Source organism: Antennarius striatus, chromosome 17 (assembly GCF_040054535.1).
Source record: "Antennarius striatus isolate MH-2024 chromosome 17, ASM4005453v1, whole genome shotgun sequence".
Classification (NCBI taxonomy): Eukaryota; Metazoa; Chordata; class Actinopteri; order Lophiiformes; family Antennariidae; genus Antennarius; species Antennarius striatus.
The window spans coordinates 4,959,541-4,975,940 of NC_090792.1; the positions used below are offsets into that span (position 1 = coordinate 4,959,541).

General features: G+C 40.6%; 1 protein-coding gene across 1 annotated transcript in view; it reads left to right on the forward strand.

The window, feature by feature from the left end:
• The window catches only part of alk (ALK receptor tyrosine kinase), a 394,873-nt gene that overhangs the window by 322,258 nt on the left and 56,215 nt on the right, over positions 1-16,400 (forward strand). Inside the window, exons 6-9 of the mRNA XM_068338207.1 lie at positions 2,244-2,375; positions 6,349-6,483; positions 7,854-7,957; positions 15,051-15,223. Of these exons, the coding sequence (XP_068194308.1) occupies positions 2,244-2,375; positions 6,349-6,483; positions 7,854-7,957; positions 15,051-15,223 (544 nt within the window). The remainder of the gene's footprint in view (positions 1-2,243; positions 2,376-6,348; positions 6,484-7,853; positions 7,958-15,050; positions 15,224-16,400) is intronic.

The window sequence follows — 16,400 nt, forward strand, 5'->3', positions numbered from 1 at the left end:
TTCTCTATCAAACCTGTTTAAACATACAGCATCATGAAGAGACTGCATCATCAATTGCATTTAGAAGATCCACTTTTTTGATCCCCTAATGGGGAAATTGCTTTTTACACTCTATACATGTCTTGTTTTATTCATTCATTCATTCATTTTCATGTACCACCGTGCAGTACCCTGAAAAACAACCACAGCACACAAGGGGCCAGCATGCATGCAATTAGTAGAAACAACAGTACATGAGGAGGCAAGAGTGACGGGCAGCTAATTCTGGTGGTGCCCCAGTTTAGCAGCTTGCAAGTGGACGGCGCCTTCCTTAAGGGCGCCTCGGCAGTGCCTGGGAGTTGAGCTGATACGTCCCACAGTCAGCTCACTCTCTGAGGATGTCAGATGTCTGACAGGAGCGGGAATCGAACCGCCGATGTACTGGCGATGTCTGGTCATAAGATGTCCACTCTAGCCCTGAGCCACTGCCGCCCCAAATGCTTTAATTTATAAGTGAAATTGCTTAAAACTCTACGTCTTCTGTCTGTTCATACTAGTATTGGTTTGTCTTATTTTGAGCATGTGCTGTAGATTTTATTTTCCTGCCAATGTTATTTGGCTTCTACATCTTTCGTTCCACCCCCACAGAGTGGATGGGGGATACTGGCATGGTTTGTGAGAACATGAGCCACAATTCAAACTGAACTCTGACCTTGACCCTTATTTCAAAATGTTCTCATCCCTCATAAATAAAGGCTTTCTCAAAAACAGTGGACACTGAAATACAAAAAAACAAATCTGAAACAGTTCTGCTATTCCTTTCATGACTATTCCTTTCATGTGACAGTCAGAACAATGTGTGTAAATGTGTGTGTACATTTCACATTTCCACAGAACAGATAAACTCAACAAATGCTAAAAATAAAAGAAAATGACATTTTTTGCACATTTTTGCAATGACATTTTGAATTAATATTTAGTAAATCCAACGTGTTTCTTTGTATTAATCTTGTCATGCTATACATAAAATTATGCAAACTAAATACATCAAGCACATTCTCTCCAGGTTCTCCGACTTCCTCCCACCTCCAAAAACGTGCGCTTCAGGTTAATTGGCCTGTCCCAAATTGACGGTAGGAGCCACACAGCGGCACTGCGGAGCCACTGTGTGTCTCTGCAGTGCACTGGCGTCGCACCTTGAGTTTCCCCACCTCACACCCTAAGCTAGCTGTAATAGGCTCCAGCTCCCCATGACCCGCCACAGTGGATAAACGGGTAACAGAAAATGGATGGACGGACGGACAGACGGACAGACATTTATTCACTTTGCATCCCTATCTGAGTTTGGTGTGTTAGCTGCTTCTCTTCTCCTGTCATGGTTTCCAATTTATCAGACTTCCTTCTCAGAGTTCATGTGAGTGGAGAACAAATATACATAATGCATATTGTATGAAGGACGAAACAGTAAACAGAGCCAGTCACTCACGATAAAGACCGAGTCCCAGACAGGGAAAGAACTGATATTCACATCAGTCGAGAGTTTTTGTTCTATGTACCGAGATTAACTTGTGATGATCCAGATGAAGGTGGGCAATGACTTTCAACATCCTAGAGATACCCTCTCTCTGATTTGCATAGATATGCAAACATCCCAGGTTGCAGTTGTGAGCCTGATATCAGTTGGTGAATGGATATGTGTGTGCTGCCTCCCATCCTACTACCTGCTACAGTATGTAGGTCATTTGTTTGCTGTTTGTGCTCATTGCCTCATGGATATATACAATACTGCATTAAAAGCCAGATGTTTATGCAGCCTTAGCCAGTTATTTATGATGTTTCAAGCTTGTCTAAGGATGTCATGCAAGGCTTTACAGGAGTCATATTGGTCTTTGTCACCAAGTAATGTATTTTCATATACAGTTGTACGTTGTGTTTTCCGTGAAAAACTGATTCATATGTGTTATCTAAATTACAATTTTAGCAGTGAAAGTCAATAGCCTGGAATATAATTGTTTACTCAGCTTCAAAAGCCGATTTTCTGGTTGTTTTTGTTCTACTTTTGTTTTATGGTTTCCCGCATCATTTTCTGACTGTGAAGACAAATTGTTTCGCAACAAGTTTGTGGATTTCCCAGTTTGGGATCATTAAAGTATATCTATCTATCTCTATATCTATCTAAATTGTGAAGAGCTGCTGTGTGAAGAAAACTTTGCTCATAATTGCCTGTCTTCCATTCTTCCCCGATTATCTCTTCTTCCACCCAGCATCTTCACCCAGCCCAAACGTCACACTGGAGGGCCAATACCACTGTCACCAGGGACCTGGGATTCCACTGGACAAACTGTGTGACTTCAGTACAGACTGTCCACTCGGCGATGACGAAGGCGATCTATGTCGTGAGTTCACTCTTTTTTCACATCTTCATGTTTGTCAGCCTTCTCTCTCGCTTTCATCTCCGGGTTGAGAGTTGAGCCACAGTGAATCATCCTTAATGAAGTCGTTGCATCCTGTCCAACAGTGCAAGAAATGATAGAAAGCGAAGAGTAAAGACAGAAAAAAGGCAGCGTGGCTATGCTTTGCTAGCATTTTACACCCCTGACATGTTCCATAGTAGATGGTTTCTATCTCTTTACACATTTGTTTTATGCTCTCTGCTTTTTCCAAGACCTTGAAGGAACTCAAACTAAGTATGCTGACATTTTATTCATGAGGGAAATCCCACAGGTATTGCTGTTTGTGTGAACATGTGTGTGAATGTGTGTGGGTGTCACAGAACTATTTTTAGTTCTACCTGCATCCATGCAGTTCAAACTCCTACTATTGTTTTTGTTGCTCTGATAATTTAGGATTTCTCAACCATAATAAAATGTACATGATTAATTAGTTCACACCAACAATGGAAGTCAGCCTCCCATGTGGCACATATTGAAATGATTTTTGCTCCTTTGTGTGTGCATGGATTTGCTAACTATATGGGAGCTTGGAGATGAGAGGGCAAAGAGAAGGTGAGTATCCCTCTGAGAGGTTAACTCAAGGGAAAAATCCTCACTTCAACGTTGTGTTGAATATTTTGATTGTAAAAGGCACAATTGGAAAGATGAGGATACATAATCAGCCAGCTTGTGCACACTACTGACTTAATTCAGCAACCATTTGCAGGAAAAGGATTATGTACTATAACCATATGAATATTCGTGAATGCGAGGATCATAATAAGACATAGTAATTCTACATTTAGAGCAGGGTAAGTCCTGTATAACGCTTGACGAAGACAGACAAGAATGGCTCGAATGCCGTGATACTACTGGGAAATGAAAGATTCGACGGCTGTGTTCCGGACATGTCCACTCATCTTTTCCACTGAGTGCCCACATAATTTTGAGCGTGCAGAGGCATGAAGGCCAGCTGTCATTTACTATGAATCAAGGTTCTATCACTGTCCATGAATCCATTCTTAGAATCATTGGAAGATTTATCCTTTTTGATTGAGGACAAGGACCAGAGATCTGTAGATCTTTCATCTGGCCACCTGACACTCTCATCTACGTCTCTGTTTTGTCAACCACAGTCTACCTTAGCCTCTGTTTACCACAAAAACAATTACCCCCCACTGCCAAAATCAAATAATACTCTCTATTTCTATGATGACCCCTTTTCTATGATACATCCACAACTTTTCTTTAATTCATTTGATCTTTTTACATTCTTTATAAGTCATGTCAAGGCTCGTTTGCAGAATACAGCAGAGAAAACGCACAAAGAGCAAACCTAGCTTGTGTCAATCATAAAGATTCCTGATATAGAAAGGAAATTAAGTCCCTGCGGATCTTCAACACTATTCTACCCTAGCATCATTATGCATGCACATATCCTTCACTCTTCGAGACTCAAACCACCCTGTGGTAGTTTTTATTTGATCTAAACTCTGCAGATATCACACCATTTGCATTAAACCTGCAACTATAGAAGAAGGCTGCTCTTATGAAAGGTGGGTACAAGCAGGAAAGTAATGCATGGGTCTATATGCAAGATTCCAATTGTGTTGTGGTCCTTCATATTTGAAAACATCTAAAGATCACTCCTCATGCAGTGAGACCAGAATTGTGATGTTGAGTATTTGTTTTTTTCTTAGAGCAACGTTGCTGACTATAATTAATGTGAGGTGTCAAAAACAGGTGGCAGTGTAAGTGTATGTTATTATTACTTCATAAACTCAATCATTTCAATTAGATGCCAGATCATAAGAGCAACAAAACTAAGATGAGTGGAAGCAAATCCATTTGAAAAAAATTAAAATTATGCAGGACATGCCTGTACTTTAAGTCATTTTGGTCAGATTTGTCTAGAATGGATGCACAAAGGTGTTTTTTCTTTTTAGACTAGGAAATCAATGTGACGATAAATCCACTGCTTTCACAACATGTTGTGTTTGACTTATAATAATTATTCTTAGCTTCTTTAATCTTGCTGTCAAATAGCATCATGTAGTGATGCTTCTGTTGTTTCAGCCATATCCATGCCTTGAAAGAGCTTTGGGTTGGATACATTGGTGCGTTAAGATGTTTTCGATGGTGATCATTGGTGCACAGAGTTAATATGACAGAATCATTGGCTTCTTTATTTGTGTCATGAACGGCTATCACATGATGTGACTTTGAATCTCTGTGTTGTGGATGAGGAACATTTAAGTGACACTAACTGGTTTACGTAACAAGGCGGGTGAGTCATCATATCACAAGACAGGGAAAAAAATTAAATTTACTTATTATCCAGGAAGAAGAAAGAGAAGCCCAGAGAGTTATTTACAAGCTGAAGAGAAAATCAAAGAAAAAAGCATGGCTTTTAGTGTTTTTCTTTGTGTTACTTTAGAGTAGAAATGAAATGCCTTTCGTTTGACTTTCTTTGGGTAGCTGAAATAGGAAAGCCTTTTGTATATTAGAAATAATTGAAAAATACTGCCATTGATAAGCCACATTTCCCTTGTTTTTCTTCTTAAGAAATACAGTACCTGCTTTATGATCTCTGCTCGGGCTAGTTTCACTTCCACTATCTGGATGATACCACTTCCAAAAACCACACTGTTATCAGAAAATTCATGGATTTTTTTTCTCGGTAATGGGCATTCACAAACAGCAAGGGATAAAAGAATATAAGCAAACTTTGAAACACTGAAAAGATGCTCAAAGCCATCTCAGAGTTATCAAAGTCTCTTTCAACTGAAGTCTGGTTTGAATTTGAAACAATCAGCAACCCCTAAAATCACAAAACAATGTGATTTTAAAAATAAGTATGCCATTGGTGAATTTAAAAACTATTATAATAGCACCATGTAAAACACTGAACAGTCTATGAACCAAACAGATACCAAATAATATATTTTAACATTCTTTCACATCAGGTGTCATCAAACATTCTGTCTTTTTCTAAACCGTTTGGGGACGTGGTTGGAGATTTATTTCCAGTGCTGTACCTTTTGCCAGTACTATTTTGGTTGCTATTTTTGGTTGCTTTTTCACTGTATAGTGTTCAAGTGTACAGTATGTTTTACAATTTGACAGGTCTTACCAGTTGTTTCTGACACATTGTCAACATTAAATTGTCAACAGATATCAGTCACGTTTTTTTGTTTTATATACTGTATATGCTCGTATGAATGATAGTAACAGAATATTACTTCTCCATATGACTTTTATATTTATTTATTTATCTAGCCGTTATTTCTGATGTTGCCATCTCTAAAATGTGTTTCTCTGTATGAATATTTACACACAGCTCCGTTATCTGGAAGTGAATATGGATTGGCAAATTGTTTTGAAAGTGAAAAATACATGGATGTTTATACAACGTACAGTATTGCTGTCATCTATGCTAACCATGTAAATTCTAGCAGATGGACACAATGCTTCTGATACTCTTGCTAGCCTGTGAAGTGAAGTCAAGCTCATTGCAATCCCACAAACTCCATCTCCAACTGGTCTTACTCATTTCCTCTTGGGTCCTCTTCCTCTTTTATCTCCTGTCTTCTTCATCGGGTCTACAGTCACTCTGAACACACACACACTATTACATCACACCTCCAACCTTATTTTCACCAAGTTTGGTCCCATTAGTCCTGCAGCTCATGCATGCCTCTCTCCTCTCAACCTCTTCCCCTTCACTGTCACTCAACTTCTTGATTCCCAGTCCCGATGCCACTCCTGTCTCCTTTCTGCTTGGCAGTCTGCCTGTCAGTGTTCACTCCATTCTATCTCATCTAGCCCCCCTGCCATGCCTGTCCACTCATTATATGCTCCTTTACCTCACCCATTTCAAGCCCCATCCTTATGATCTCCTCTTCCCCTGATGCATTCCTTCTCTCTGTCTCTGCAGGTCACTTTCTCAACGGCAGTTACTGCTCTTTTGAAGAAGACGAGTGCAGCTGGGTGTCAATTAAGGGCCGCGGTCTCTCCTGGAGGAGACTGCAGTCCCCAGCCAAAGCTTCCAGACAGAGCTGCTTGGCATCAGGTGGCTCATGCATGTCTCTTATGATATGATACTGCTATAACTGCTTTGTACTCAGATGACAATGAGGCCTTTTTGTGGATTTCTGTCTTATCTGAACTTCCAAAACTGAATGTCTTACAGTAACATAAAACTTTGGAATTTTATACCAATGATCTTGAATATTTGAGTCTAACATTTTGTGAATGAAACCACCAAAACTCCTGTATGTGGCACCTCATGTAAAGCTCAGCACAGCACAACAAAAGTGTTATACTGGGTATACACATTCATTTAAACCTGCCTGTCATCATCAGTGCAGGGACTCAGGCTTGTATTAATGACTATTAAGGGAGGGTTGTAATTTTAGCCCACATTTGGTGATTTACCATCTGATTTTGTTTCTCAGTATATTGCCTGACATGACAGATAGTCAATGCCATCTGGATTGTTCAAGGCTTTTGCTCCAATGAGCGTGATTTTTCTCAAAGGAATAGGGTTTAATGATTAAATATGCCTACGGTTTGTTTTGTTTACATTAAACAAAACAAGGGGTGGTAGTGGCTCAGTGGTAGAGCGGGCGGTAGAGCAGATCGTCTGGTGTTCGATGATTGGCGGTTCGATTCCCGCTCCTGCCCAAAAAAAATCCGGAGTGTGAGCTGACAGTGGGAGGTGTCAGCTCACCTCCCACTGTCGAGGTGCTCCTTACAAGTTTCTCATTTAGGTGCTCCACAAAGGGGCTGCCCACCACTCCACCTCCTGTTGCATGCTTACAGGCCCACTTGTGTGTGGGTGCATATTACAGGGGCCTGTACACACTAATATGCATGTGTGTGATTGATTATAACGTACTAAAGTGTGCATTCTTAATGTCCCTTTGTGGGTTACAACAGCATGTACAATTTAAATAAATAAATAAATAAACATTAAACTAAATATGCCATTACAGGGCTCGAAATTAACTTATTTTTCTTGGTAGCACTGGTGCTCCCAAGTTTAGAAGTTAGTAGCACCAGCAAAGACTTTAGGAGCACCTACCCAAACCAAAGGCAGTGACAGAGCGATAGAGACGCTCCGTCCATCTCCGTTCCTCCTCTCTCCCTCACCCAGGAGAGCAGCCGCAGCTGCGCTCTCATTGTTTCCTGGCAGGACCGCAGGAGCGCGGTTTCACAAAAAAAGGCGCACCAGATTTTTTTCCCTAGTCGCACTGGTGCTCCCAAATATATTTAATAGTCGCACTGATAAAAGTTTGGGCGCATATGCGACCAAAATGGGCGCAATTTCGAGCCCTGCATTAAAGAATTATTTAATCAATTCCATATCCTGAATTTTAAGTCTACATGTAAATCGGTATGTGGTATTCTATGTGTTTAGAATGTGTCGTGTCTTCAAAGGTGCAACTTTCAGCGTGGAAGGAGGCCAGTCCAAAGGTCAGCGGAGCACTGCAATACTGAGGAGCCCCCTCTTCCCTCCCCCTCTCAGAAACTCACCATGCAACGTGAGCAAAGCCTTATAAAGATTCAGAATCGGACATCAGACATGTGCAATTTAGATCACTCTGCCCCACATGGCTCCAGCTGCTGTTTCTACATCTGTGAGCTTTCTGTTCTGTAAGCAGCGTTTTTTTGGGGGGGGTTGTTTTTTTCTTAGATAAAATCCAAGATGCGTGTCACTACAAATTGATACTTAGAAAGAGCATTGTCTGTTTCTCCTTTCATTACTCAAGCTTATTACTCAAGCTGACTTTGGACTTTGTAAATGAAATTGAAAGCTAAGAAAGATTATAGCATCTTCATTTTATTGTATAAATTAACCGTAATGCTAGCATTCTGAGAGAACTGTATTTGTGACGTAGATCAGTAAATTTGTCTGACAAATAATCACAATCTCTTTCACATGTTTTGGAAGGAGTGTTGACTTCTGGTTTGTTAGAGGTAACTTGCAAAGAGCTGAAACATATTTTGTGGAAAAACATATTAGATGAGAAATAGTTTTTTAACTAATGCTCGATATCCACTTGTCTAAGACAGAATGTTTCAAGGTTGAGTTTGGAAAACATATTATTAGTGTTGCAGAAGTTTTGCTGGAGCTGTTGAAATGAAAACCTCCAAGAAGAAGAGAGTAAAGAACTGCTATCAATTTACTGTTCTGAGAAACTGCTGCCGTAACATGTAATAATAATGTTATTAACTGATGAAAGGTCTCCTGCCTGCAGAAATACAGGGTAGGCTTACATTTGCATACTATATTAAAACAGATGAAAATGTGGCTTAATTGTTTCTTCACACTTAAAATCTTGTTTTGGGATAATTAAAGGAAGAAGAAAAAAATACTCTAAATGCTCTTCACTCTAAATGTGTTTCTTTCCCTTTCATTAGAAAAGTGAGGAGGGGGCATAGAGGTTTATGAAGCATAACATTTTAATATATTTTTTTTATGAAACTTTGTAGAAATATTCTCCACAACATGAAATGACACCTTCAGGCATATTTGGTGTATAGATTTTTTTTGCTTCTGTCCTTGGTTTTGCTTCTGGAGCATTAGTCAGTATTTTTTTCAACAAAACTTGTATTGAGCTGATGCCTTTTGCTGGGAATCTCTAATTTATTTCTGCTTCCACGTATACAAGTTGAATTTAGCCTCATTCTGTGAGCAGTGTCTCAAATGAGAGTGTACCTGGCATAACTTTAAGTTGGTTCTCTACAATATGAAAACACATCTCAGGAAGGATTCTGAGTATGTGATGCTTGTATTTTATGTTTACAAAATAGGAAGTAGGCTTTTTTTTTTTTAATAAATGTATTTTTCCAATGTGTTTTATCATACAAGCGACCCCCAAGTGAAAAAGTCTACATTAACAACTGTGTTTGCATGGATCCTGGCCTTATCGTACATCAGGACTGCTACGGCTGGCCACCACACCAGTGAGACAAACACAAGTCCATATTAGTGCTCATGGCTGTGTAAGACTAGCCGAGTTAAATGTTTTAATGTGTTAAATATGTTCAGTGTTATGTCAATTTCAGTCAGGTCCATAAATATTGGGACATCAACACTATTTTCATCATTTTGGCCCTGTACACCACCACAAAGAATTTGAAATGACACAAACAAGACGAGCTTTAAGTGCAGACTTTCAGCTTTCATTTGAGGGTATTCACATCCAAATCAGGTGAACGGTGTAGGAATTACAACAGTTTCTACATGTGCCCCCTACTTTTTAAGGGACCAAAAGTAATTGGACAAGCTAAACAATCATAAAATCATACTGTCACTTTTAATATTTGGTTGCAAATCATTTGCAGTTAATGACAGTCAGAAGTCTGGAATGCAAAGACATCACCAGACACTGGGTTTCATTCCCGGTGATGCTCTGCCAGGCTTCCACTGCAACTGTCTTCAGTTCCTGCTTGTTCTTGGGGCATTTTCCCTTCAGTTTTCTCTTTAGCAAGTAAAATGCATGCTCAGTTGGATTCAGGCCAAGTGATTGACTTGGCCATTCCATAACATCCACTTCTTTGCCTTAAAAAACTCTTTTGTTGCTTTCTCAGTATGTTTTGGGTCACTGTCAATCTGCACTGTGAAGCGCCGTCCAGTGAGTTCTGAAGCATTTGACTGAATATGAGCAGATAATATTGCCCAAAACACTTCAGAATTCATACTGCTGCTTTTGTCAGCAGTCACATCATCAATAAATACAAAAGAACCAATGCCATTGGCAGCCATACATGCCCACGCCATAACAGTACCATCACCATGCCTCGCTTATGAGGTGGTATGTTTTGGATCATGAGCAGTTCCCTTCCTTCTCCATACTGGTCTTTTCCCATCATTCTGGTACAAGTTTATCTTTGTCTTATCTGTCCATAGGATGTTATTTCAGAACTGTATCGGCTTTTCTAGATGTTTTTTGGCAAACTCTAATCTGGTCTTCCTGTTGTTGAGGCTCACCAATGGTTTACATCTTGTGCTGAAGCCTCTGTATTCACTCTGGTGAAGTCTTCTCTTGATTGTTGACTTTGACACAGAGACACCTACTTCCTGGAGAGTGTTCTTGATGTAGCAAACTGTTGTGAAGGGGTTTCTTTTTACCAGGGAAATAATTCTTCTGTCGTCCATCACAGTCATTTTCCGTGGTCTTCCAGTTCTTTTGGTGTTGCTGAGCTCACCAGTGCGTTCTTTCTTTTTAAGAGTGTTCCAAACAGTTGATTTGGCCACACCTAATGTTTTTGCTATCTCTGATGAGTTTGCTTTGCTTTTTCAGCCTAGTGATGGCTTGCTTCACTGATAGTGACAGCTCTTTGGACCTTATAATGAGAGCTGACAGCAATTTGATTCCAAATGCAAACCTCGAATTAACTCTAGACCTTTTGTCTTCTTATAAATGAGATGATGAGGGAATCACAAACACCTGGCCACGGAACACACCTGGCCATGGAACAGTGGAGCAGCCAATTGTCCAATTACTTTTGGTACCTTAAAAAGTGGGAGGTACATGTAGAAACTGTTGTAATTGCCACACTGTTCAACTGACCTTGATGTAAATACCCTCAAATTAAAGCTGAAAGTCTGGACTTAAAGCTTGTCTTGTTTGTGTGGCCAAAAAGATGAAAATAGTGTTGATGTCCCAATATTTATGGACCTGTCTGTAAATGTGTTCTTTATTGGATGGAGATGTCAGAGGTCTAGTCTAGGATAATATCACGGTCAGGGTTGCTGCTGTTCAATTCATACACCAGATCTAAAAAGCATGCACACAGATTAGTAACCTACCACATGGGTTGTCATGGGATTCTATATGGGATCCATAGTTTTGTTAAAATGCAGCAAAAAAACTTTATTACTTCTTGTAAGAGGGAAAAACATGATTGAATCAAGACCATGCTGGATTTGAACCTTCCAGTCCTCGAGCCAAGTCCTTGTGAACTGAGTTACTGTCACCTTCATTTAATCCCTACTTCATCTTTTCCTTTCGGCTTTGCCCTTCAGGGGTCGCCACAGCAAATCAGTTGCCTCCATCTAATCCTGTCTTCTGCTTCCTCTTCTCTCACACCAACTACCTTCATGTCCTTTTTCACTAAATCCATAAACCTCCTCTTTGGTCTTCCCCTAGGCCTCCTGCCTGGCAGTTCAAAACTCAGCATCCTTCTACCGATATATTCACTATCTTTCCTCTGGACATGTCCAAACCATCTCAGTCTGGCCTCTCTGACTTTATCTCCAAAACCTCTAACATGTGATTTCCTTTTGATGTAGTCTTTCCTGATCCTATCCGTCCTGGTCACTCACAAAGAGAACCTCAGCGTCTTCATCTCTGCTACCTCCAGCTCTGTCTCCTGTCTTTTCCTCAGTGACACTGTCTTCAGACGAAACAACAATGCTGGTCTCACAATAGTTTTATACACCTTTCCTTTCATTTTAGCCGAAACCCTTCTATCACACATCACACCTGACACTTTTCTCCATCCGTTCCATCCTTCCTGTACACACTTCTTCACCTTTTTTACACACTCTCTATTGCACTGGACTGTTAACCCTAATTACTTAAAAATGATCTATTTTGCCTGTAACCTCACTCTACCACTTGGGTCCCTCTCATTCACACACATGTACTCTGTCTTACTGCGGCTAACCTTCATTCCTCTCCTTTCCAGGACAAACCTCCACCTCTCTCGCTTCTCCTCCACCTCTTCCCTGCTCTCAATACAGATCACAATGTCATCTGCAAACATCATAGTCTATTGAGATTCCAGTCTAACCTCGTCTGTCAGGCTGTCCATCACCATAACGAACAAGAAGGGGCTCAGAGCTGATCCCTGATGCAGTCCCACCTCCACCTTGAACTCCTCTGTCACACCTACAGCACACCTCACCACTGTCTTACAGTCTTCATGCATGTCCTGCACCGCTCTAACATACTTCTCTGCCACTGCAGACGTCCTCATACAATACCACAGTTCCTCTGTGGGCACCCTGTCATAAGCTTTCTCCAGATCTACAAAAACACAGTGCAGAACTCCTGACCACTCAGAGCCTGTCTTAACTCCCTTCTAAAAGTTATGTAACACTCTTCCTTTTTCACCTTCCACCATTTCGTCCCCTTCTCTGCCTTTTCCCTCTTCATATTCCTCACCACCAGACATTCTACAGACCACCATCCTTTGCTGTTTGGCTACACTCTTGCCTATCACTACTCTGCGGTCACTAATCCTTCAGATTACATCGTCCACACAAGATGTAGTCTACCTGTGTGCTCCTACCGCCACTTATAGGTCACCCTATGTTCCTGCCTCTTTTGGAAGAAAGTATTCACTATAGATGTCTCCATCCTTTTTGCAAAGTCAACCACCATCTGTCCTTCTACATTCCTGTCCTGGATACCAAACCTGCCCATCATCTCCTCATCACCTCTGTTTTCTGCACCAACATGTCCACTGAAGTCAGCACCAATGACAACTGTCTCACTTCTACTCTGCATCACTTCATCAAAGTCCAACCAGAATTGCTTCTTCTCCTCCAGCTCACATCCCACTTGTGGAGCATACCCACTGAACATTGCAACTTTGATTTCTAGCTTCAGACTCATCACTCTATCTGACACTCTTTTTATCTCCAGGACATCCCATGTTTCATTAGTTTGCGTTAGTTTAGCTCCTGTGTTATGCACAATCTCTTATTGTCCATGACGATTGTTGGAAAACAGAACTTTAATTATGTCACCGGCCGGTCTCATTGAGTTTACACGAGTTACTGAATAAGGAGCTCCATGCTTAGCGCTGAAAAATCAATCGTTATATCATGAAAAACAAGAATGCATAACACGAGAAGAATTAGAGCGAAATCCATAGCAGCGAAGTTACTGAAACTTAAAAAAGTTCCAGACAATAGTGATCTATCAATCTGTAATGCGGGTGCACGTAAACAAAACGCACGTGAACGCGAGGGGGAGGGAGGTTTTGATAGAGGCAGCTCAGAGGTGGGAGGGGGGAGGTCACAGAGAGCTTGTAGGCACTCCCTTTTAACACAGTGCGTTTCAGAACAAAGTGATTTTAATCAGAATCAGAATCAGTTTTATTGGCCATCGTTTGTTGAAAGCAGATGAGGAATTTGGTTCATAATAATCATATTCAATCAAAGGTATTGAGGACCATGGATCACTTTGTGGGAAGACATTTCAACTACAGTGTAGTTGGACATCTGTCAGCTGAATGACATGAATTTAAAAAAGCATAATATGGGACCTTTAGTGTCTCAAGACAGCAGATTAACCCTTTGGTATCTGCATTTCCTGAGAGAGCCAAACAAACAGTGGGTTTGACCCCTGCAGTCACAGGTTATATTAGCTGACCTGTTTGGGAAAATATCAGCATTCACGCATTATTCACAGCACTGTCCATGGGGATGATTTTGTTCTCGGAGCCTTGATCGACAATGTTGCATTTAATGTTTGGAGTTATGTGGATTTTTTTAAATATTACTCAGCTCTGCTAACTTTGACCTTCTCCGTGTGTACAGTACATTAGATGGAAGAACGGAAGTGAGGGAAAAAAGATGGAGAGGTGGTGTCGAGTTTGAAAAGTCGGAAAACAAAATAATGGGAGTGGAGGAGATGGAATTAAGTTTGCCTCCACAAATGAGAAAGGAATTGGCAGTAAGAACTGGTAGAGAGTAAAACTGGAGAGTGAAGAATAAAATGTAGGAGAATATTGTTCCTTTTCAGGTGTGGATTTGAGGTGAAGTGGAGGCAATATAACACCATTGCAAGATGTACCTCAGAGAATCTTGGCAGACAGCCAAAGATTAGTCATGATTCCAGATTAATACTCTAAATCCTTCGCTATACTGGACTGGTGATGTTCAATCTAGTTTTTCTGCTCTCGGACAACTGTGTTGAGGATATTAGTTTGGGGTATTAGCTGCAGATCACATTTACTTTCATGTCTCGCCCAGTGTGCACTGCGCATGCAGGGCTTGTAATCTCATTGTTTAAACAGTCACCATGTGGTCTTGCTGTTCACGATAAGACCCCGCATCCAGTTGTTGATAAGTGTGATTCAAGCGCTCAGCATGAATCCAGTTGTCTTGGTTGTCTCGTCTCTATGTGTGCTTTACATCAAGCTTTAGCCACCATCTGTTCCACTTAAATGGAGGCAAGAATTATTTTCTTGGCTCCAATGCAATGCTGTAGAGGGACATAGTCACAGTCCGTGCTTGTTAGCAAGCACTGGATTTCCTTTTGTCCATTTGGCTCATGCTGTGGCTTGTGTGTCGTTTAAATTTAAACAGTTTTACACCCACCATATCCCTCCTGGAGACAGAAATGAGAGATGCGCTGAGGCATGTAGACAGCAAGGTAACCCAAATTAAGTTGGTGGTTAAATTATATTAATCTCAGTATGATTAAAAGCAAGCAGATGGCTATTGCTGATTGATCTCAACGCAATTTTTAGTGCATCCTTTCCTTGTCAGAAAACACACTTGGTTGGTGCATAACTGAATTAAAATGATCCGAAGGAGGATGCTGTGGTGTTTCATTTACAGAGTCACATTATTAACCTAAAATCAACTACATGTCCAACTTAATCCAACAGGTACGCTTTTTGCTGTGTTCTGGAGGCTCGCAGAGGGGAGCACTGTCTCTATGGATAGCAGAGAACAGCACCGGTCTTGAGGAGCAGCGCAGACTGTGGAGCTCAGCCAACAAACCCAAATCTGAAAGAGGATGGAAACTCATCACACTTCCCCTTTACGGGCTAGTGGACTGGTGTGTGAAACTTCTATGTCTCCACATTTACAAGATGATCATGTTTTAATGGCATCAGTCTGGCTCTTTGAGGGCTTTACGAAGAAACAATCCATCAAACAAACCTCAATACCAAACTATACTGAATGTTCTCACAACAAAAGAAATCTCAGGAAACCAAACCAACAAGCTCTTCTTCTCTCTTTTCACCTCTCATAAATGCAGATTTTCAACATTTACATCGCATTTCTTTTCTTTCTCACAAGACTAATGAATACTGGAGGGACTATAGTCACATGACATGGAGCCTCTGTGTGTAAAGCTGTGCAAAATATCCTGCTCTTTTTATTCCACTCAACTGTGGAATAGAGAGTGGAAATCAAGGCTCCAAACACCCTGCTCATCTTCCCTTTAACTGTGGTCCGGCTTTATCCTTAAAAAGACAGAAATTAAACAAATTTGAAAAAAAGAAAAACTCCAGAAAAGTGAGTTCATCTCTGTTTTCCTGACTTGGGTTTTCTTTGCCATTCATGCTTGGAAAATCATGCTCCCCTGAGAGTGATTAATTTTTGATTCCTGGGTTATGCAGTCAGCACTGCTCGCACTCTTAATTAGAATGTCATGTCTGTAACGAGGAGAACCTGCCTCTCTTTGCGCAGTGACCTTTGTAGAGCTTAGGTAGAATCAGAAATATGGCCTGTGCAGACTTAAGTCAGAACATTACACATACAGTAGGATATGGTGTTACTGGTGTCAGGACCTGTGGGCTGACAGCAGGAATGGAGCTATAGTACGGGTAATGCTAAGGTTAAATCACAGGTATTATATATAAAAAGGATTATGGACCTCCAGTGTTGAATGGCTGAAAATGTTGAAGGGCAATGCCATACCCTTAAATAGTTACGTGAGTTGAGGTAATCATCATCATTACTCTCAGCAGGCAACAAGTATGCTACAAGATAGATAGATAGATAGATAGATAGATACTTTATTAATCCCGGAGGAAATTGCATATATCCACTGCTCAGGCATTAAATAACAAATAATACTGGATAAACACCAGGAGAAAAGGAAACATTGACATCACAGGACATACCACAAGACATACATTACACTAACAGACAGACACATGCAGCACTAACAGGACTTATATACTAAACTATAACTAAGAATATAAACAGTATAAAATTTAAAAATA